The sequence below is a fragment of the Squalius cephalus genome (genome assembly GCF_949319135.1).
Source record: "Squalius cephalus genome assembly, chromosome: 15".
NCBI lineage: Eukaryota > Metazoa > Chordata > Actinopteri > Cypriniformes > Leuciscidae > Squalius > Squalius cephalus.
Genome location: NC_137136.1, coordinates 18,363,610 through 18,387,942, shown reverse-complemented (window position 1 = coordinate 18,387,942; position 24,333 = coordinate 18,363,610). Strand labels below are relative to the sequence as shown.

The window sequence follows — 24,333 nt, the reverse complement described above, 5'->3', positions numbered from 1 at the left end:
TATACGCTAGTGGTGCATTGATGGACTATTCTGAAAGTCATGGAAAGCTTCATTGACACTGTGATTGACATGATGCTTATTTTTACCAGCATCTATTATTAGTTTATTTAAAAAAAGAAGCAAACATTAAATACATGTTCAATTCACCTCTTCTATGATAAGCATATTTTTAATGCAGTTTTAATTTCTGAAAATACTTCATTAAAATTAAGTTTTATTTTGGCATAATCGTTTATTCTTATTATTTTCACAAAACCAGTAAAAACTTTGGAATAATTAGATTTTTTAAAAAATATCTTCTAAAACAAATTCAGTTTTTTTACATTTCTTATGCTCACCAAGGCTGCATTTATTTGATGGAAAATACAGTAAAACAGTAATATTGTGGAATATTATTAAAAATTAAAAGCAAAGTAATTGTAAATTATTACAATTGCTTTCTATTTCTATATACCAGTAATCAATGCCTGGTAATATAAAAGAACACAATAAATCCCTATCAAAGGGAATCTTTCGGTCAAGTCTCAAAAACAGCACACATTTAATCAACATGCCAAAGTAGCACTAAAGCACAATTGTAGTGCCTGTTGTCTCCACTATTTCAAAGCATTTGTCTTATTTAACGCCTAAAAGAGACAAGCCACAGGCTCAAATTAACCTCATAGTGGGTGAGCTAATTGCTACTGTACTCCAAGCTCTTTGCACACACAGCAGAGGAATGATACATGAATCCTTAACAGAGGCAAAATACCCACTAATGCATTCATGTACAGTAAATGGTTGCACTTGCTTAAAGAGTTTGTATTCTCTTTATTTACTACACACATTATTCACTCTTCCTTAAAGTATGAGGTCCTTCTGCTCTGTATGGTGAGGGAAAGTTTACTATGCAGCACACTAATGCCAAAATATATGCTGAGCCATCATGAGGCATTTGTTCATCTGATAAAACAAGCACATGACCTTCACATGAACCTTCGCTTCATCTCAGTGTCTATGCATCACTTGCTTGATTTTGCCCTCTCTCCTCTTGCAGTCTGCTCCCATTTCCCAACTCCTTCTTTGCCATGTGCCTTCATATGCCCAGCTGGCTGACTCATCTACCCATCCCGAAAAACACCCTCCATCATGCACCAACCTATTCCTTCACCTTAGCTGCACTGACCAAATCTGTCCAACCAGACCACCAATATGACCGACTGCGAGTATGTTAGCAGACTCTCAGAGTAAAGGAATTACAGAGGTTCACATAAGGGCAGGCTTAAAGGGGTAGTTTACCCAAAAATGCCATTTTTGCTGTCATTAATTACTCACCCTCATGTCGTTCCAAACCCGTAAAACCGTCGTTCATCTTCGGAACTCAAAGATATTTTTGATGAAATCCAAGAGAGTAAAGACATCGTTAAAATATTCCATGTGACTACAGCGGTTCAACCTTAATGTTATGAGGCAATGAGAAAACTTTTTGTGTGCGAAAAACAAACAAAAATAACGACTTGATTCTACAAATTATTTTCTTCTGTGTCAGTCTCTGACGTTGTTCACGTGTGATGCTGACGCAGGAGCCGGCCAATACTGAACCGGCGTTCTGACGTAGAACCCGAAGCACTGCACTGTGTTTACAACGTGAACAACATCAGAGATTGACAGGGAACAGAAGAAATTGTTAAATAAAGGCGTTATTTGGGGTTTTTTTGTGCATGAAGTATTCTCGTCGCTTTATAACATTAAGGTTGAACCACTGTAGTCACATGGACTACTTTAAGCAATGTCTTTACTACCTTTCTGGGCCTTGAAAGTGGCAATAACGTTGCAGTATATGGGGGGTCAGAAAGAAAAAAAAATCATCAAAAATATCTTTATTTGCAGGGGTGCACATAACTGGTGCTCACGTGTGGTAAAAATAAACGACGCGCAGCAGAAAACATGGAAGGAAGCGCTTTTGAGTACCAACATTTTGGGCCAAAATGTTGGTACTCAAAAGCGTGTTGGTACTCAAAAGCGCTTCCTTCCATGTTTTCTGCGGCGCGTCGTTTATTTTTACCACACGTGAGCACCAGTTATGTGCACCCCTGTTTATTTGTGTTCTAAAGTTGAATGAAGGTCTTACGGGTTTGGAACGACATGAGGGTGAATAATTAATGACAGAAGAACTAACCCTTTAACACCCACTGACTGCAACAAAGAACATTTCAATCCAGATAAAAACAAATGCATTCAGTATGGCAAAAACATGTTCCTTGAAGGCTATTTTAGATGTGTGTGCATGCGCGTGTAAACATATGAAGCACTTGGACAACTGCACATGTAACAAACCAGAGAAGTTTGCACTCAAACACACTGGAGAAGACGCAGGATGTGTAATCGAAATATATAAAAATAAATAAGGCATTAAAATAAACTGAATTTCTAGTATATCATAAAAGCGTGAATTAAAGTGTGTACTATGTACGTTTACAATGTCGGTAGCATATGTTAATGAACAATATACTCTTTTCACGTTTCCTGCACCCAGATATCCATGTTTATTTGTCAGGTAAAGTCTGCTGGATGATGAAAACTGCATCATTTTGCATCATCTGGTAGACTTTCCACACTTCCAAGACTTTTGTATGAAATTCTGCAATTTTGTCAAAATAACAGAGGATGCCACAACCCTTATTCTCTGTTTTCTCTAATCAGTTGTTCACATTTCTAATGCATAGACAGCAAAGTTTTATTAAAAGCCAATCTTGCTAGTTGTGAATTCCCCCTTTAAGCACTTTATTCTCCAGAATATTTTACGTTATAGTAAATATGCAATACATTCAGAGGTCACTTATACTGCCATATAAAATACAGCTACATCCATTTTGATGGCATAAATTATCTACAATCATGACAAAAAGACACTTATCTCCCTTAAACCTTTAAATTCTAACTCTAATGGGAAGTAATGATGATCATGGCAATGTTAAATGATCAGAGATATGATAGTCGTGCAGGAGATGATCACTGCTGTGTCAGAATAGACTGATGGGAGACTTCACTGAACAAACCCATTAAGAAATCAACCTCTGAATAGGCCAGGAACAGGGTTACTGGAATTACTAAGACATTAACTAATCCACTACAAGACATTTCTTCATGCGGCTTTGGCTTGTCTACCGGATATTTCTTGGCCTTAAAGGTCAACTTAAGGTTAGTTCCTTTAAATAACTGAAAAATGAACACAATGTCTAATCACATTTGGATTATTTGAAAGTTGACAACAAGTACAAATAAGACAGCAAAGGTGGTTTTGTCAGCCTCTTCTTGATCTGAAAAAGAAACTGCAGATCTTGTATACCTGTTGTCTGTATGAGTCATTCTGGGCATTTTCAAATTGTGCTATCTGTCTAGTAGTGACTGATAATCAGAACACATCAAGATGAACTTAAAATCCCCAAACAAACAGCAATGTTTGTTCAGTTGTGGTCTGCTTCACAGAATCTGAGAGGTCCAGCTCAACTCTAAACCACAACAGCTAAATACATTTACATTTCCAGTTACTTCATTTCACTAAAAAAAGTTTACAAAAACATTTCTAACAATTACTACCTTTAGTGAAAAATATAAACTGCATGTGTTGCAACAACAAATCATGAGAGTGAAAATGTTGCTGGCTGTGTTAATCACATAAAATACATTTAAACAGGGCGAATATATATATATATAAAAATCAGACAGCATGTTGATAAGCAGTTTACACACTCATTTAACATACTGTGAAATAAACTGCTATGATGAGGCATGGGGAAAAAATCAGATGTGAAAGTTTCAAGTCAGTAAAGGGCGTAGAATTTAGTAGGGACGCTAGGGACATTTCCCAATATTCAGCGATACTGAATTGTCCCTAGCAATCATTTTGATAAATATATATATATATATAAATATATATATATATATATATATATATATATATATATATATATATATATATATCATATTTATAACCACTGTTGTTGTAATTTTGCAAACATCTGAAATGGGTCATACCACTGACATTCCTAGAGAAGTCAAAGTAAAAATGTAAGAAATCTGCGCTCTTTCAAGGATGTGCATTTAGTGCATGAACAGAGTTAGGTAGGCTAAGTGTTTGAATAGCCTTAATGTCAATCCATAAATAAAGTTTTTTTCTCTGCTTTTATGTCCCCACCAATGTCCAAATCAAACCTACATCCTTGAAGTCAGTCAATTAAATATTGTGAGATACTGTATATCATGTGACCAATCTTGAGACATTAACTTTCAGTGTAGAAATTAGGTTATGCAATCATCTCAATAACACTCGATAACAAGCCCTTTATAATGGCTGACTATTCACATTTAAAATGATTGGAGATGCAGTAAATATACTGAGATATTTGTGAGTGTTGACAGGGGAAAGCATGATGGATATGATCACAAGGTCATGGGACATACGCACACAAACATACACACAGGTGCGCTGGATATGGATACTGGATATTGGCTTGATTTTGTGAAACAATCATTAGAGTGAAATAATGAATGAATAAACACACTTATGGGAGAACACTGTTTTTTTTTATTTACATGACAGGGAAGTGTTCAAGGAGGATGAAACATTGATAAAATAATAAAAAATACATTTTAAATTATTGATTTAAAGTTTAAATGACCTCTATTTCACTATGAATATAATGTTATATATTTAGAACAATAATAATAATAAAAAAACAGCTAGACTTAATTCAGATCATCTGTGGTAAACAAATGACAACGCAAAGCAAAGGTACCTGCTCCGTTTCTTATTTTTGTCGTGTTGGTTAATCCCTCTTTCTTCCTTTTTAGAGGGAGAATGATTGGAAACCACTTCTCTGGGATGTCTTTCGGGATAGTCATGTTGTCCCACCGTTGTTTCATTTACATAGCTCTGCGCAGTGTGCGCACGCAGCGATAGGACTTCACACCAGCGGAGCGACGGAGAAACGCGCGCGCGGCAGCTGCAGACCGGCGCCGAATGACGAGTGGTGAGTGGAACACATCAAATTACAGACGCGGCGGGAAATTACAGCTCTCTCCCTCTCCCTTTTGATTTGCCGCAGAGTCGTTGAGGTCATTCGATGTGAACCAGAATCGATTACACTTTCTCAAAACGAATAATATACGACTGCTATTTTAGCCTACGTGCAGTTCAAATTGAGTAACTTTCTGTGTTTCAGATATGCTTGGCTTGTATGATTTTTTTAAATTAAATGTTATAGTCTAATAAATGAAAATGGCTTTAAACTCCTAAATAAGCAAACATTAATTGGCAAACAACTTAAAACCTCTAAAATATCGATGTTTGACTGGGTTGACGCTGACGACGACATAACATTCTCACCGGACTATGTCAAAACACTGGCGCCACTAGAACTACGACGTTGTTTTTATATGACATAATCAGAAAGCCCTTCTATTGGCCAAGGATGTGGCCAATACCAACCGGCTGATGAGGTTGCCGGGGCAACTTACACTGCAGAGCTGAGAAAGATGTAAAACAAGAGGAGCCAGCGAGCATATTACTGGCTCCTCTGGCACTGAAATATCCAAATAGTAATCAGATTCAGAGCCAAAATGGCTCCAGATAAATAGGCATACCAGGGCAAAGAGGGGGTAAGAAGGGGTGGCACTGCGGAAGACATCTGGACCAGTCAGGTGTCTGTGCACGTGCTATGCCTGTATGTAGCTCAGAGTGTGTGGAGAGAGGGGGAGTCTCGTGCCAAGGAAGGAACCCTCCCAACTCACGTGTACGTATTTAACTTTTGATGTTGCTGCACCACAGTAAAAACAAGATCCAAGCTTTGGAACAATATCACACCCATGCAGGGCTGTAGGCAGGGTTTTATAATCACAGAGGTCCCAAATTTGAGCTGGGGGGGGGGGGGGATTTCTCTGATACAAGTGCATTTTAAGACGTTTGAAGGCCAAAAAAATGCATAACAATAGCTTTAAAACCATGTCAGTGGACAGTAGATTATTTGTCAATACCTGCTCTCTCCTCATCTCCATCACTCTTTTTTTTCTCTCAGTCTCCTTATCCTGCCCTGTCTCTTCCCCTCCTAAAGCTGAGCTTTGACTGAGAGTCTTTTCATTTTCATCTGTGTCAGTGAATGCAGTAAACATAGGATCAGCTGATGATATTTATGTTTTGTGAATCATTTTCTAAGATAAGTGAATTAACTGAAGGCTACCAGGAAAGCTAGGTATATAAATTTATAAAATGTATTCACAATATGTACACATTCATTATTAATCTTATATGCTAATATGATGTAATTGCTTTGTTAATGTTTCTTGCCCCCTCACATTGACAGTTGCTATTCATTACATTAACCATGTACATAGGCCTATTTTTAATAAAAAAATAGACAAAAGTTTATTAGTTTGCCTGATTATTTTTGTCGGTTGTTTAACATTTCTATCCTAAAACAGCTGTCAAATTGAATGTTTGGTTTAGCTGCTTAAAACCTATCTCTCACATTATGACTGTTACCTGAAGCATCGAGCTGCGCTGGAATTCGCACTCAGCAGCTTCTGGGAACATATAGCCCGCCTACTTTGATTTGATTGGTCATCTCAAATATTTTGACATTGGTGAGCGGTGTTAGTCCCCTGAATCAGCTCAGAAGAGAAGATATTGGTGCTGTGCAATATCTTTGCAGTACTAAAGTAGAGTTAATACTTTATTAGGCAATTATTTTGCAATTTATTACATACAGCGGTGACCTCATAGCAGGTTACAGCCATGGCTAACCATTCACACAAAAAACAAAATTAAAAAAGTGTTTGTGCTAATATCTGAAATTGCCTCTTAAACTTACTAACTTAAAGGGGTCCTTGATTATGATTTCACTTTTTTAACTTTAATTAGTGTGTAATGTTGCTGTTGAGCAAAAACAACATCTGCAAAGTTACGATGCTCAAAGTTTTAAAGGGAGATATTTTTTTTTTACAGAAATCACTTAAGGACTACAACCAACAGCTGGTAGGGAGGGACTACAATGAGCTTTTTCCATGGTTGGTGACATCACAAACCTTAAAATTTTCATAAACCATGGCCCCAGGAACACGCAACAAAGGGGGTGAGGCGATGTTGGCAGGGTTCCCGCAGATCCTTAAAAAGTCTGAAATTAGATTTTTAAAATCCAATAAACCAGCCATGGTACCAGTACAAAAACACAATCAATAAAATATCATCTAATTATTATCAACAAAACTTTGAAAATAGCGATATATATTTTTGTCAATATTGCGCACTCCTAATGTACGGTATTAATTTTGATTTCTTCAGGTCTTAAAAAGCCTTAAATTTGACTTTAAAAAGTGTGCAGCAAGCCAGCAACCCTGTGTTGGGCCGCTTTAGAGAAGAGGAAGAGTTGTTGTCGCTGTATTTTACTCACCGGAAAAGGTTTGTCCGGCTGACAAACTTTTTTTAACACTGTTCCTGAACTTTATAAAGTACGTTTGTCTGTGCGCTGCACATTTTACGGGGAACAGTTTCCAGAAGAGAGTACAGTGCAGGCTATACGCACAGCGGCTTCTCCTGAAAGACGTAGTCGTTTCCATTTTGTCGGGACAATCTGTTGTTTATGGATCACAACTTGTAAGTATGTCGTATTATTTGTAGTTGTGTTTTCTATTAACAAGATTCAAGATTCACTTTATTAGCCATTTGCAGTGTGAAACCACATTGGAAAAAAATATAATTATATATATATATATATATATATATATATATATATATATATATATATATATATATATATATATATATATATATATATTATAAAAAATAAAATTATAATATTTTATAATTGGAAAAACAGTTCCAATTATAAGCTTTATGTAGTTGCTATGATAGCTATGATGTAAACGAAGGGCAAAACTTTGCCTCTGCTAGCTTGCTAACTAACATTACAGTATTGATGTAGTGTTTACTTTAGCTTTTGTAACTGTTGTAGACTGTTCAACGCCCCTTAGGAAAATAATCCATGATTTTGTGATCGATTACTGTTTGTATTATCACAGTTTTCCGACAAATATGATTAAATGTTGGATAACATCTTATCTATAAGAAAATCACAAAAAAACATGGTAAAACATACCACTCTCTGAAACATCCAGTGAAATCTGTGCTTGAAATCCGTTCAGCACAATCCTCTTGTTCGTTAACACTGTCAGGGTCTGAATCGGGCTCGAAATGGTTTGAAATCGACGCCATCGTTAATATTTACATCTGAGTTAGGGCTGGGCGATATATCGATATAAAAAATATATCGATATATTTTTGAAATGCGATATGGAATTAGACCATATCGCATATATCGATATAGTTCAAATTTGCGCTGTGATCCTTGCTCCCCGCGCCCCCGCCCCTCCTTTTCCACTCTGCGTGCGTGTTTAGAGCATGTTATGAGAGGCGAATCATGACTACTTCAGAAAACCCAACACAATAGGAACTACCAGGCAGTGACATAAGTGTACGCTGAAATAAAGTTTTTCACCTCAGAAAAATGGACTTTCTTGTCCTGTCAGCCGTTATCCTGTGCTCGTAGCTCACACTCTTCAATTGCACGCGCAAATGCAGCGGCGCGCGCTGTATCGCCTCACTCTGATCAAGTGCAAAACAAACTATGAGCATGCAATGCCGTTACGTTGTAAATTACACAAAATAAAAGTAATGCAGGTATGATTTTCATTCTATTCACCAGGAGCAGTTTCCATGTTTCATTAACAGTTCTTGTTAGTATTGTGTATTCACCATGGTAACTGTCGTTTCCATATTAACCCCAAAATGCCACTTTATTTTCACTTTGTGTTATTTTTTATATTTATAAATGACTGTAGTGGCTCATACCAACATTGTATTAACAAAAACTAGTTTGGGACTGCTATTTAATAGCTTTAGCATAGGCCTAAGGTTTATTTATTAGTACTAGTCTTTACTATTAGTCATATTCTTACAATTTATGTTAAGTAAAGGGGAAAAGTACTTGTGTGTGTGTTAAATTTTGTGTAAACATGTTATAATTTGCCTATATATATATATATATATATAGGCAAATTATAACATAACATGTTTACACAAAATTTGTTTATATTCAATGTAAACTTTGATAATCATAATTAATAAATCGCAATTACAATTCCAAGGGAATAATCGGCAATTATGATTTTTGTCATAATAGTGCAGCCCTAAGGTGAAGAAATCTGTTTATTATTTATTCATTTGATTTTGCAACTGTTCACTGAAATAGCCGGTTTCAATAAAACTACTTGTGACGTCATATTAGGCTTTGACTTCGACTGAACATTTGCTCTCACTTTGCGGAAAAAATATCGGGATATATATCGTATATCGATATTCAGCGTAAATATATCGGGATATGACTTTTGGTCCATATCGCCCAGCCCTAATCTGAGTAGAGTTTGCGGTTATGAAGGGGCTTGACATTTCCTGAACACGCGCCAAGCACTGCCAATCACAACACACTGTGCCAGCTAACCAATCACAGCACATTTCGCATCTCGGAAGGAGGGGCTTCATCGAAAATGACGTATTCAACCAGACTGAGGAGAGAGGAGCTGTAATAATGTAAAATATGTAAAAAATAATGCCTTTTTTGAACAATCAAGCATGAAAACATATACACCCCAAAAACAAAATCAAGACTTTGTAAAAGGGCATTATAGGACCCCTTTAAATTTGCTTACCACAGTTCTAAAAAGAACAATTATTTTTTTTAGGGTAAAGAAGTCTAAAGAAGCTTTTTCCACCATAAGGAACATTTTGTGCTATGAAAAAGGTCCATTGATTTTAAAAGGTTCTTCATGGAACCATCAATGCTAATAAAGAACCTTTATTTTTTAGATTGTAATTTATGAAGATATTTCATATCTTACTACTGAGAAATCAAAGAGGCTAACTTTTGTAAGCATCACTGCTCGAGCTGAGCAACCTATTGTTATGAGAAAACAACTATTTTATGATTTTTTATGATTTGTACATAAGTATGTGAAAAAAATATATAAGCATGAAGGTCCGCTCCTAATGTAGCCATTAGTGGGGCGTAAGCAGATTGTCCGAAAGTGTACGAATTAGTCAACAATTCCCCGAAACATTAAATAGTTAGGCTTCAACGTGCCATGAGAGTGAAGACTGAGCTGATTTGAAGATTGAGCCCTTGAGTATGTGTGTTTTTTAAATTCAGAGCACAAAATGGTAATTAAATTTAAAAGTGTGTGTGTGTTTAGGGAGAGTAGCTAATTGTTTACCTGGGGGAGGTCTCTTTCTGAACATTTCCACACCTCTGAAATTCTGCCGCTCCGTCCCATGGGAAAATCTACACCGACATGCAAACACACACACACACACACACACACACACACACACACACACACACACACACACACACACACACACACACACACACACACACACACACACACACACACACACACACACACACACACACACACACACACACACACACACACACACACCGAGAGAGAGAGAGAGAGAACCACAATGTCAACAGGATTTCAAGGGTAAAACAGGGGACGTACCAACAGTTTACGCTCACTCAGGAGTTCAACGAAATTTAATCCTTGACAACGACAGTATGCAGATCAGTCAGCTAAAACTAAGCCACTGCTAATGAACCTGTCGCCGTAATCTCAATGCTTAACTTTTGAAAAACTTTGTCCATATATATTTTAATCATGATAATATTAAGATAACTGATAGGACAACTGTTTAAGGTGGTTACACGTACACATTAGTTATACAAAAAGAGCTGGAAACATCAGCACTGTTATTAAGACTAAATGCTAATGCTAAGTGATAGAAGTGATCTGGTTAGGTTTGTTCCAGAAACACATTGATGTCTGTGGGTCTGGTTACCAATAAATTTCTCTCTGAAGACGCCACATGCTGTCTGCATTCTGTCTCCTATGCCTGACGCACAGGGAATATAGAGGCAGACATCGCCTCACTCAATTGACATTTTATACAATGGGAGGTTGAAATGCTCTTTTCTATATTAGTGTGATTCTTTTATTCAATAAAACAAATGATGAAAAACAGGTTCCATGAATGCAGATGATACGACTTATACCTCAACAGATAACAGAAAGTAATGTTATACTCTGCAGTGTTATATCACATAATTAGACACATGCAGTTTTGCCCAATTCTGCATTTTTATGGAATAGTTTCTAATCTATCACATAGTTTTCCATACAGGGACCTGGTTTAATATGAATGTTCAATATATAGACATCATATATCTGTTTTTCTTACTGTATCTGCCAATATTGTATATTGAAATTGTTCTGCCAATTCTAAGATTTAGAATCACTAGCACCAATTTAAAGGGGTAGCAATTAATCTTACCAGTATTGCAGGGGTCTTCCCTTTATTATGAAAAGTTAAGGCCCTGATATTCTTTAAGCGAAATCGGAGAAAGAAAAAGTTTGGAAAAGTTTGCCACGGCTGGTAAACACCTTTGTACTACCATTGGTCCGTTGCAATTTAGTAAATAGGTAGCAGTGCAGGCTGTGCCTTCTTTCTCTCTGGGTTATAAATATAAATAAACATGACGTGACTTTACGTAGAGCTTGTTTTCTCAATTTTGTTGTGTGTTTATTTTGTTACCGAGAGAAAAGCGTGCAGCACATTTGACATATTCATCTAACGGCGCTCTCAGCAGTGTGGGCGGCTTCAGACGTTTGATAACAGTATACCGCTGCTCACGTATTTCGAACTTCGTTTTACCCCTAAATTAAGAACGAAAAAGAACTTCGCTGTGGGTATATCAGAGATTTTATGTTCTCAAATTCAAACAGTATTATCTTTTCTATAGAAGGTCCCCAATTAATATTTAGCCTATCTTTCATACTGTATGTATTATAATGTTTTACCTTCCCTTCTTTTTACAAAGCGTATAGATTTATAATATCTTCCATAACGTGAAAATAATTAGTGGCTTATCTGTATTGGCCAGAATTTTAATATCACATGCCTATGGTTTAGTAACATGCCTTTTCTCAAACAACACAGCAATGCATTGGTTTCAGTGCTTTTATCCATGATCATCATACGTACATTAAGGCATTTTGACTTTCCCTGAAGGAAATTTTAGTCATCATTACAGGCTTGCAAATATTGACTTTTATATTTCCTTAACCAACAGAGGTCATCATGCAGAGTCATCGAAGAGATATTTTTCTGTCTCTGAGCTGCCCTCAGAACATAACTGACAATGATCCGTTGCTTTGAATACCCACAATAAAGATATGATTTCATTTTATGTAGATAATCAAAGCAGACTGTTAGAGAGCGTGGGAAGGGTTGGGTAGGAGGAGGCCACCCCTGGGTTGAGAACAGAAAAAAATAAATGCTGCTGCAGGTAAAAATATTCTCGCAAAAAATAACAAATCCAAAGACGATAGAATCCAAAGATGCAAAGAATGCACAGTATAAAGTAACTAAAGGTTAACTGAGGTGAGATGCAATATTTCTGTCTATGCACACACACTCACATGGACAGACAAGATGGTACACATGTGTGTCAGCTATGATTAGAGTCTATTAACATGTATCTGACTGGAGGCTTACACACCAGCAGGTCAAAACCAATGACCCACAACACAGACAGACAAACACACACACACACACACACACACACACACACACACACACACACACACACACACAAGCAAGGACACACACTGATGCGCACAAAGCTACTTAAGGACAAACCCCAAAAACAGGCTGCTTTTGACACTAAACATCCCAGATCTGGAAGCCAGGTTGAATATAAACAGTCGGAGAAGCACACATCTTCAGACTGACAACAGACTGCAGTGGTGTAAAGGAAGTCATTTGACTCCGCATCTCTAATAAGCATCATGTAGCACAGAATGATTCTCTCACATTATGTTACATGCATGGATAAAGAATACAGTCTGTCACACAATGCAAACCAGACTGAATAATCAGAGAGGGCACTTGCATTTTAATCGTGAGGAATATTTTTATTTAATTGAATATTTTTTTATATTTATTTGTGGTCATGTAAGGCTGAACATGTCAGCTTTTTAGTTTTTTTTTTTATCTATAATTTACAATGAACATACTATGTGTAGCATATTTTAATTGACATCCTTTGTATTTTGCTCCTGTACACGTTAATCTTGTTTATTTTCCAATAATTCTTCTGCCCTCATTGGCTTCCCATCTGTTTTTCCTCATTTCTATCTCCATTTTTCATGCTTACTGCCTCAAAAGGTCAAACAGGAAATCACCATTAAACCAGAACCACAATAATGATACAGAAAATAATGGGTCTGCTCTCTCACTCTCTATTCATAGCTACACAAACAGATGTGGCCAAATGCATATAATTATATTAATAATTATTACAGTTACATATCGGTCTATATAATTGATCATGCCCCTGCTGTTCATATGCTTTCCTTCACTAGGGAATTATAACATTAGTGGTTCTCTAAGCACCACAAAACATTTCTTGGCTGTCAGTCAGAATTTTACCCTCAAAGGAATTTCAAGAACTAGCTTAAATCCTCGGTTCAATTAAGTTTACAAGTTACTTGCAAATACCTAACCTGAAAATTCTGAACCTAACGAGAAACAATCTGTTATAGTCTGAAACAGTCTGATACTCTTTTTAACAACGAACAAACACAGCAAATCATTTAGGGTTTTATTCAGGGTTTTCCTGAAGGAAGCTGTGGAGATGATACATAAACATAGAACTTAAATTTCCATGGTAGGCCTATTTCTTACTCTTTTTTTTACTTGTAGCCTAAGTAATAAACTTTTAAGCATTAGCTATATAATATAAAGTTGGGCAACGTTCTTATCAAAAAAGCAGACCTAAACTCGTGATTTAGACCACGTCAATCAATCAATGTGAACTGAAATTCATAAATTACTGCTTAACGCTCTTCAGAATGAATGGCGTAACTTGGCATAAGTTCATCTGTGAGAATAATTAGGTTAAAGCATTCATTAGGTGGTCATTTTGTTTACTACGTGGTACATGGGAAATATACAACTAAATATATCGACAAATGAAGCAGGATGTCACAATGCTTAGAACACCGCTGTGGTGGAGTTACACAAAGCTATTTTGAGAGTTTAAAAGAGAGAAACCAACGATATTTATGCAAGTTTTTGCTAACTGTTTCTTCAGAAGTCACGCTGTTAGCATGTAGAGCCTATACTGAACTAAAAGTAAAGCTATTATTGGCGGATAAGCAAGGACATTACCTTTATCAGCTCCTCTTGTAAGCAATGCTGATTTCAGACATCTCTGTTGTTCCTTTTCTACAGGTATCCCGTCGGGTTAAGGCAACATAGGTTATTTATCGAATGCACGCTATCATTGACGATCAAAACATCCTTGAAAGGTGAAAGTGTATCGGACACGATAGGCCAGCAGCTGCTCATAGTAATAGGATGAGGGAGGCGTGGGTGGAGGGGCGGCGTTTGCATCTGCATCTGCTCTGCTCTTTACCACTTTCAATCTTGCACTGTTCAATAATGTTTTCTGTAAAAGCGAAAAAAATAAAATAAATAAATCCAGTTTTGTTACATGTCGATTTATTCCAGTAAGTGTGGTTAAACATTGCATGACTGCAAGCATTTTAATTTTGTCATTTAATGTGGGTTTTAAGAATGTTTGTCATACAATTTAAAATGAATTCAGCAGAAATATTCTGTAACTTTTTTCACAGTGCAGCATGGGGGCAGTACCGACTTTTACCATGTGCTCATTGTTTTGGTTTGTCGTGTGCGCCCTCTGCTGGATTCTTCATTCAGTGCACGATGGCCGAGTAGGGGGAGGCTGCAGACCTGGAGCCGTATACGCCCCAGTTTTACGCCCCTGTTGTTCGTGATGCGTCCAGTAGGGGGAGGCTGTACAGCGACACGAATTGAGGTATGTCAAATAATCTGCTAAAGTTATTGTTGTTTAGCAATGATGCAACATTTATTATTTATAAACGATTAGCTAGATAGAGCTAGGGTAGGTAGATATCAATTAATTTCTATATATCAATGGATGGGTCTATAATTTATTTCGAGATACAAAAAGTTCTGGACGGTCAGGTTGATTTTCTGTCTGGCTTAACCTTAGCTAACCACGTGTAAGTTTAGCTGCCCCTAGTCTTCTCTTCTCACTTTCAAAATTAATTTTCTTTTTAATTTTCTTTTGTTGCCTGTCTTTAGCTTGCGTGAGATGGCCTGTTCTGGAAAGACTCTGTTTACTTCTTGCATTAAAACATACTCCACATGGTTTCTGGGGCAACATTACAGTAGATATTGGAAATATGTGAACTTGTTTTTTTTTTTTACAGTCTGGTGTGAACACACAAAATACACATTTATAATAGGCATATATGTATATATGTATGTACATCTTTCTCTAAGTAAAGAGTTGAACTGCACACTCACTCAAATATTTTGATTATTTCCAACATCATACATGATAAACCCACATTAAAAAACTTTTCCCATATGGTTTGAATGTAGATTCTGGTTGAGTTGTTTCTTATAAATGAGATTATCTAACTATCTAATTTATATCATATACATATATATTTATATCATATACATTTTTCTTAAAATAGCTGGCCAAACAATTTGAAACCACAAACATAAAAAAAATCAGTTCTTCTCAGTTCTTCATCAGTACACACACTATAGTTATACAAATGAACTAAATCAATGCATTTATTTCCATTCAAAGGAATGTAAACCGATAGAAAAAAAGATTAGGCTTAGAAGGTAATGGGGAACATTCATATCACAGTTTTCATCTTTTAGCCGAGCATCATAAATTCATGAAACTAAGCATGTTCTCCATATGTACAAAATTATGCGAAGGAAAAGAAGAAAATCAGTACAAACACAATAATTATAAGGTAATCCTTAATGTATCCAGTAAAACATTTACAGTGGTGATATGGTAAAATAAAATAAATAAAACTACAGTAGGCTACAGTATAAATTGTATGAGTTATAAGAGTAATATAAAGTCTGATGTAATAGTGCAATATAGAGCATATGAAATGCTCATAAAGCACATTATTATCACGTTCCAGATTAAGAAGATGTGGAGAGGCACAGAAGTTTAGTTTAGCAACAATATCTTTACAAAATACAAAACAAAAGAGCACCCATATAGTCCAGTCATTTTATGAAAAAAGGTTGAACAAATTGCAACAGAAGAAAACTCAACTGATTTTGTATCCTCAATATGTCCTGAGTAAGGAAAAAAAGCCCCAAAGAATCCCATTTGAAAATTTAGTTTAGTATTTAGTTAAAATTTTACCATATTCACATAAGAAAAAGAATGAATAGGCATATGAATAGGCTATATTTGGGTCTTTTTCGAAAATGTGCCTTAATGGGATTCTTCGGGGCTTTTTTTCCCTTAAGGTCCTTGCACACTGAAGTCCGAAATTTTCGCATGCGTTTTTTCGTATTCGTGATTCGGTGGCTCTAAATTGTCAAAACACCATTCAAAATGCTTGCTACGGACGCGAAAAACACAGAAAATCGAACCTGATTCGATTTTTTTTTTTGACGGACGAAAGTTTCGGAGGCAGTGTGCAAGCGTGATTGACATAACGTGAGGTCGTATTTATTTTTTAAAGTGCGAAAATTTCGGATGTGAATTTCGGACTCAGTGTGCAAGGGCCTTTACTCAGGACATATTGAGGATACAAAATCAGTTGAGTTTGCTTCTGTTGCAATTTTTTCAAGGTTGACCCCCATTTTGGATTAAAATGACTGGACTATAATGATTTAACAAGCGAAACAGAGTGCATAGTACAACCAACACTAGACAAAAAAAAGGAAATCCAGAGCACAGTTAGTATGAAGGCCCACTGTGGAACCAATGGTGGGAGGAGCCAGGGCAGAGTTAGCGGTCTGGCAACCAGCGGTGGAGCCGAGAGATCTGGAGACCTGGGTGGATCCAAGAGACTGGAGGGACCGGGCGACAATGGAGGTCCAGGAGGGCTGTGCGGAGCCGGTGCGACTAAGGTGGAGCTAGGGCGCCGGAGGATCATGGCGGAGTGAACAAGGACCCAGGAGGAGCCAGAAGGAAGGTGGAGCCAGACAGAGCTGAAAAGGGTGGAGAGTGAAGCGCAGCGGAAGGCTTTGAAGTCCGTGGCACAGACAGAGCGATGTCCGACCAAGGTGGACCTGGTGGGACGAGGAAGCACCGTGGAGCCGAGGGGATGACAGTCCCGGGGGGAGCCGAGGGAGGGAGGAGCCAAGGCAGAGGTCTGAGGTGGAGCACTGGAGTAGACACCCCTTGGCTGAGCTGGCAAATCTGAACCCCAAGGCGGATCTAAGAGGGAGGCTAGGTGGGTGCATCATTAGCAGTAATGAAAGCTTTGAGCTGGGTAGGACCAGCGGTGAAGAAAGAGACTTAAAGAAGGACAGTACCATCTGTGACGAAGATGATTGAGATCCGGACTGGACTGGTGGGGATGAAGAAGAGGATGACTTGGGTCTGTGCAGAACCAGTGGAAACAAGGATATCTGGATGCCGGACGGAACCAGTGGAGGAGTAAGGGCCCGTGCACAGGAAGTGATCAGTAAATGCTGGAGTTTCCCATAGGCATCAATAAAACCTGTTACACACCAAGCCAACGATCGGCCTTCGGAATTTAAGCATCTGCCAACTTAGTTTTTTCAGTGTGTTCCGCACTGTTGGCTCTAGTCGGACGCTGTCTGGGTTTTTTGGGCTAATTCAGCATGTAGAATCTGCATAGGGCCATCAGTGAGAGAGAGAGAACTCTGATTGGCTGTTCAGCTTTGTGAATGAGTCAGTGCATGAGAATAATAGCAAAACAGAGAGCAAAGAAGTCAAAACGGTACAGATAGAAGGCTGTTCTAATTTAAGTGTTCCTCCGCTCATGTTAATATTTTAATATTAACATGAGCGGAGTGGAATAAAGAAAGTGATCTGCAGGACTGATTTTTAAAATGGTAAGCAAGCTTTGTTTACGGTTTGTGTGTCTGCAGCCTGCAGCCTGCAGCATCGGTTTCCCTTTTCGAATGACGAACATAGACAAATAGATCTGCAGAAATACTGTCCGTTTACACAACATCGTTTTCAACTAAAAGCTGAAAACCTTTTATGTGTTTTGGCTGTTCATTTACACAACAAGGGGGCCTGAAAAATGCAAACTTTTGAAAAGGTTTTCTAAGTGCAAGATTTGAAAATGATACTGTTATCATCTCCATGTACGAAAACTACTACTACAAAAACGTGAATTTGTGAAAACGTGACGTCATGTGCACACTTATTACGAGCTCAGTCTATTGGCCCGTAGTATTTCTTTACTAAATGACGTTGCCAACTACTGGCCTGACAGTGTTTTTAATCATTTTCGCGGATCTGTGTGAACGGTGGATTGTTTTGACAATGGGGTCGTCTGTATGCGAAAAATGCAAAGAAAAAACGTTTCTATTTTCTGTATATTAGTAGTTCCCTATCAAGGTGGAACTTCGACATTACGGATGTCATATATGGGAACTCCTCCCTACTTCACTTCTGCTGAAATCTTATGGCTAACGCCAGCTAACAGCTGGCCAATGACGCAAATATGCAAATACTGACAAGCCCGCTGGCAGTATAAATGCATGTGTCACGTCATTCTCCTCAGAATCTCTCTCTTCACGCTCAAATCGTGTGCTCTGAGATATTAACCTACATCCTACAGAACTTTTCGCCGTCGTCGAAGGTGCAAGGAAGATACGAAGGATTACTGTCTTCAGCATCCGATGGCGACCACGTGCAACTTGTGCTCAGGCCCCATCGTGCCTCCGGACACACACCTGTTCTGCGTCGCGTGTATGGGACTGGCTCACGCCGAGGCAGCCCTGTCGGATGGCATGTCGTGCGATAGCTGCGCAGACCTGCCAATGCGAGTTCTCAAAGCCAGACGGAACGAGGCTCGTGCAGCAGCGGGGATCGAGCTCACTGCCGCCAGAGAGCCGCTGGTGAGCTCCCCCCCCAGCCGAGGCGGCAGGGATCGGGAAGCAGTCAGCTTCCCCGACGCCACCTTTCGCCCCCCTCCTGAAGTCGCTGACTTTCTGTCCTTCAGGGTGAATGAGGAGGGCGATTCTATGTCCCTGTCAGCGTCTGAGAAAGACTGGGGTTCCGAGCACACCCAGTCGAAACAGGAGAGCCCGGCAGACCTCCAGGTAGAGCTCCTTAGGATCCTAACCATGGCCGTCGCCGAGCTGGATCTCTCCTGGAACGCTCCGGACGAGCCGTCCAAGAGTAAGCTCGACACGTGGTTCCTCCAATCGAGCCGCCGCCAGGCCACTTCGAAAAGAGGAACCCCGTTTTTTCCTGACGTACATGACCAGGTAGTGAAGTCTTGGGCTGCACCCCAGTCGGCGCGCACCCTCGCTTCTACTCAGGCTATGTTTGCCCCTGTGGACAATGCAGAGACCCATGGATACCTGCACATGGCTCCCATCGAGGAAACCGTCGCCGCCCATCTCTGTCCGACCTCGACACCTGCCCTGGGCCCATGTGGAAGCTCTGCTTTGCCACTTGAAGAACGCTTGGAATGTGGGTAAACGACCAGAAGAGTGTGTTCACACCGAGTCAGACCACTACATTCCTGGGGGTGTGTTTGGACTCGGTAAGAATGCGAGCCCGTCTCTCCACGGAGCGAGTAGAGGCTCTAAGATCATCTCTGGGTCTCTTCAGACCAGGCAAGACTGTTCTGCTGAAGGATTTTCAGAGACTATTGGGTCGGATGGCGGCGGCTTCCTCGGTGTGTCACCTGGGTCTGCTGCATATGAGACTGCTTCAACTCTGGCTGAAAGCTTGTGTCCCCCCGAGAGCGTGGTCCTCCGGCCACAAGTGTATCATGGTTACCCACAGCTGCATTCGTGCTCTGGCGCCATGGAGAAACCCGGGGTTATTCAGCTCAGGAGTCCCCCTGGGCATCGTGACACGACGCATAGAGGTTTTGACGGACGCGTCGACCTCAGGCTGGGGAGTGGTCTGCTTGGGCGAGCCCGCATCGGGTCAGTGGTTGGAGCTGGAGAAGGGATGGCATATAAACCGCCTAGAGCTAAAGGCGGTCTCCCTAGCCCTCGAAGCCTTCAAGCCTCTGTTAGTGCAACGGCATGTGCTGATTCGGACAGACAACACATCCGTGGTTTCATACATAAATCGCCAGGGAGGTGTTCATTCCAGAGCCCTTTTCAGGCAGGCGGAGACTCTCCTGCTATGGGCGGACAGGCACTTTCTCTCCGTAAGAGCAGCGCACATCCCCGGTGTTTTGAATTGCGGGGCGGATATGCTGTCGAGGAACGGGATTCCTCAAGGAGAGTGGAGGCTTCACCCAGGGACGGTTCAGCTGATCTGGAACCGTTTCGGCAGAGCGGAGGTCGACCTTTTTGCCACGGAAGAGAACACACACTGTCAGGCGTTCTTCTCGCTGACTCGCTCCCCGCTGGGCAGAGACGCGCTGTCTTCGCGCTGGCCGGAAGCCAGACTCTATGCCTTTCCTCCGGTGAAAATTCTGCCCACAGTTTTGTGCAAAATCAGGGAGGAGACAGCGTCAGTGATCCTCGTTGCTCCCAACTGGCCGAACCAGCCGTGGTTAGCGGACATGAGGGAGCTGCTGGTGGGACAGCCTTGGGAGATTCCCCTCAGGAAGGACCTGTTGTCTCAGGCGAGCGGCACGATCTGGCATCCTAACCCTGGGTTGTGGAACCTACATGTGTGGCCGCTGCAGGGTCGCTGAGCAGGCAGGACGCACTGCATTCGCGAGCTCTGAACACCATTGCAGAGGCGCGAGCCCTGTCTACCAGACGTTTGTATGCCTTAAAATGGGGAGTTTTCTCTAAATGGTGCCAGGATGTCGACATCGTCCCAGGGAGCTGTCCCGTGTCGGATATTCTGCGCTTCCTTCAGTACAGGATGGACAACGGGAGTTTGCTGTCCACTCTGAAGGTTTACGTGGCCGCTATTGCCGCGTTTCATTCCCCGGTCGATGGACAGTCTATCGGTAGACACGCGTCGGTAATCGGTTTCCTCAGGGGAGCTAGGAGATTATGCCCGGCGCGACCGCCTTCGGTGCCGTCCGTGGGATCTGGCCCGGGTTTTGAAGGCTTTGTCTCCTCCGCCATTTGAGCCCCTGGCTTCGATCGCCATCAAGGAGCTTTCCATCAAAATAGCTCTACTTCTCGCTCTCGCATCGGCGAAGCTGGTCGGGGATCTGCAGGCTTTCTCGATAAGCGATGACTGCATTCGTTTTGGACTGGGAGACTGTAATGTTACTCTCAGACTGAGACCAGGTTATGTCCCTAAGTCGCTCAATACTCCGTTTAGGGCGCAGATTGTTACCTTGCCTGCCTTATTTACAGAGCCGTCAGCCTCGCGGGATTCTGACGCCCAGAGCTCCGTTTGCCCAGTCAGAGCGCTACGGGTGTACATTAATTGCTCTGCCTCTTTTAGACAATCGGACCAGCTGTTTGTGTGCTTTGGCGGATGTAACAAGGGACGGGGGGTCTCGAAGCAGAGGCTCGCTCACTGGATTGTGGACGCTATCGTTTTGGCTTACAGTATGATAGCCTAGGGCAGGAATGCCCCCTTAACATCACGGCCCATTCAACTAGGGCGGTTGCCTCTTCGTGGGCCTGGACCAAGGGTATGTCTATTCAGGATTTATGCCTTGCGGCTGGCTGGTCTTCTCAGAACACGTTTGCCAGGTTTTATAAGTTGGATATACCCTCTGTAGCGTCTCAAGTACTCTCGGTGAGTTAAGATTACCTCATGCACATAACAGTCATTTACTCTGAGCTTTGCTCATGAGTGGTTCTGTTTGTACGAAATGTGTATGCTTAGTGCACTGTCACTGCTATGCGTTGGCTTGTTTTCTCAAACTGTTGTTGCCCTGAATTTTGTCAGTGCAACTTTCCCCCAGTTATACTGCTTGGAATATGCAAATTCGCGCAGAGTGTGGTAAAGCGGTGATTGGTGCAGCTCGGCCTATCAGGATTGAGAAGCTCGCCATTGGCCAGCGTTGACCTATCAGGCGCGTGTATTCCGGGGGGGCGGAGATTGGTCGTGGGTCAGTCTGTGGTATGTTTCATGCTTCCACGGCGGGATTCTATGCAGTTCCCATATACGACATCCGTAATGTCGAAGTTCCGCCTTGATAGGGAACGTCTCCGGTTACTTTCGTAACCTCGGTTCCCTGAAAGGCAGGAACGAGACATTACACTCGCCGCCTTGTCGCTGCTCGATTCGAGCGTTTCGTTTGATTCTGACGAGAATGACGCGACACATGCATTTATACTGCCAGCGGGCTTGTCAGTATTTGCATATTTGCGTCATTGGCCAGCTGTTAGCTGGCGTTAGCCATAAGATTTCAGCAGAAGTGAAGTAGGGAGGAGTTCCCATATACGACATCCGTAATGTCTCGTTCCTGCCTTTCAGGGAACTGAGGTTACGAAAGTAACCGGAGATGTTTTTAGTTGTCATGTAAACATATCCTCAATCGCAAAATCCTTCCAGTGCAATGGAATGTTCGCTCCCTGAAAATCCCACAATGCAGCACAAAAACGAGGGAACATCGGTGCTTACTATGCTCCCTTACCGAAAATTACGTCACAATTCTGAAGTGCAAAACATGAAATGCACGAGCCACCTCAATAAATACAATGACAAGAAGATATAAAAAGACAAACCATTTTTTACATTTACATCAGCATAAACACACATCGCTAGACAGATAGTGAATACATCTAGTTAACATTTATAATTGATATTCAGCTTAATTGCAGACCTGGCAACCCTGATACTGATCATTAAAATGTTTTGGCTTTTAATATGGCCTTGGCAATATGGATAAGGACATACATTTTCAAGGATCTCTGAATAGTGTTTAAATACTATTAAATACCACAGTTATTGAGTTGTTATCCAACTTAAGTTTGGGAATGATGACTATAAAACTGTATTGTCACAGAACAGAAGGATGCAGACAGGTAAGAGTTCAAACACAGAGTTTATTGGACAGATACACAGAACTGAACAGGAATGCAGACTGGTGGTATGATGGATAAATAACAGATACAGGATGACTTGGCTGGCTGTGAACAAATGTCTCTATTTGCAGATGATGGTTCCAGATGCAGACAAAGGGCAGGTGACAGATGGCAGACAACAAAAGACAGGTAGCCTAAGGTTTCCACAGAACAGATAAAGTACAGGTAATCAGTCTTAAGGTGTACATATAGATAAGACCAGACAAGGGAGTGCAGGAGAAGTGTCTCTTTATAGGGAGTGCTGATGATGAGGTGCAGGTGCTGATGTAATTAGGTGATGGCTGATGGTGTGCAGGTGGGAAACATGAGGGATTCTGGGAAGTGTAGTGCAGTAGAGGTGACAGAGCTGGTGTGGTGACTGGATACATGACAAGTATGACTGTATAATTGATTTTATATGGTTGCTGTGGATATTTTGACCCACAAATCTGGAAAATCTGTTATATCTTGTGAGCAAATACCAGAATTATTAGCCTGTTACTTTAATGTGTTGAGAGAGTGACCCCAAACACTAAGGAAAAGTTAATGGCCGTACACCTCATACGTTTCCTTTCCTCGCGTCTCAGCTCCACCCCTGTAGGATGCGAGGAAAGGCTGCAAGGAAAAGACGCGAGGACGGAGGGATCGAATGAAAGCTTTTTTTATACATTGGAATACTTGATCACTCAAGCTTCACTTCACCGCGTCATCAGCAGCGCTCAGAGGATCTGCCCTTATGTTGTTGAAGTTTGTTTATTTAAGAAATTCATAATAAATATTAATAAAGCAAGATACCCTGTTGAAATATGTGAGATGTGTGGTTTATATAAACTGCAGTGGTAAAGTATAAATCAAAATTATTGTGACCAATGTGAAGGGGGAGGAGAATTTATACGTGCGTCACGTTTTAGTCGATAAAACTCTTCCGCATAGGATACACCCGTGTATCCTCGCTCATGACTCCTCCTCACTCCTCTATCCTCGACTCCTCACGGTGCAATTAGAGAATTGAGATGTCCTTCAAGATGGCTGTGCTCGATCGGTTTCCAGGTCATTGGATGGAGGACGGAGGAGAGAGGAGACGAGGAGGGATATTGAGAAGTACCCCTTGTGTATCTTTTCAAATCAAACCAAACAGGACCTAAAAAGCTCTATACTGATCAGTAATATTACCAGAACCCTTTATGACAGAAGATATGATT

At 40.5% G+C, this 24,333-nt stretch overlaps 1 protein-coding gene across 1 annotated transcript in view; it reads right to left on the bottom strand.

Annotated features, from left to right (window-relative positions):
- atp8b2 (ATPase phospholipid transporting 8B2) overlaps positions 1 to 14,482 on the bottom strand; it is a 44,759-nt gene extending 30,277 nt beyond the window's left edge. The window contains exons 1-2 of the mRNA XM_079895250.1: positions 14,324 to 14,482; positions 10,303 to 10,370 (exon numbers count right to left, since the gene is read on the bottom strand). Coding sequence (XP_079751376.1) covers positions 10,303 to 10,327 — 25 coding nt within the window. The 5' untranslated portion in view covers positions 10,328 to 10,370; positions 14,324 to 14,482. The remainder of the gene's footprint in view (positions 1 to 10,302; positions 10,371 to 14,323) is intronic.
- Between the last annotated feature and the right edge of the window lie 9,851 nt (positions 14,483 to 24,333).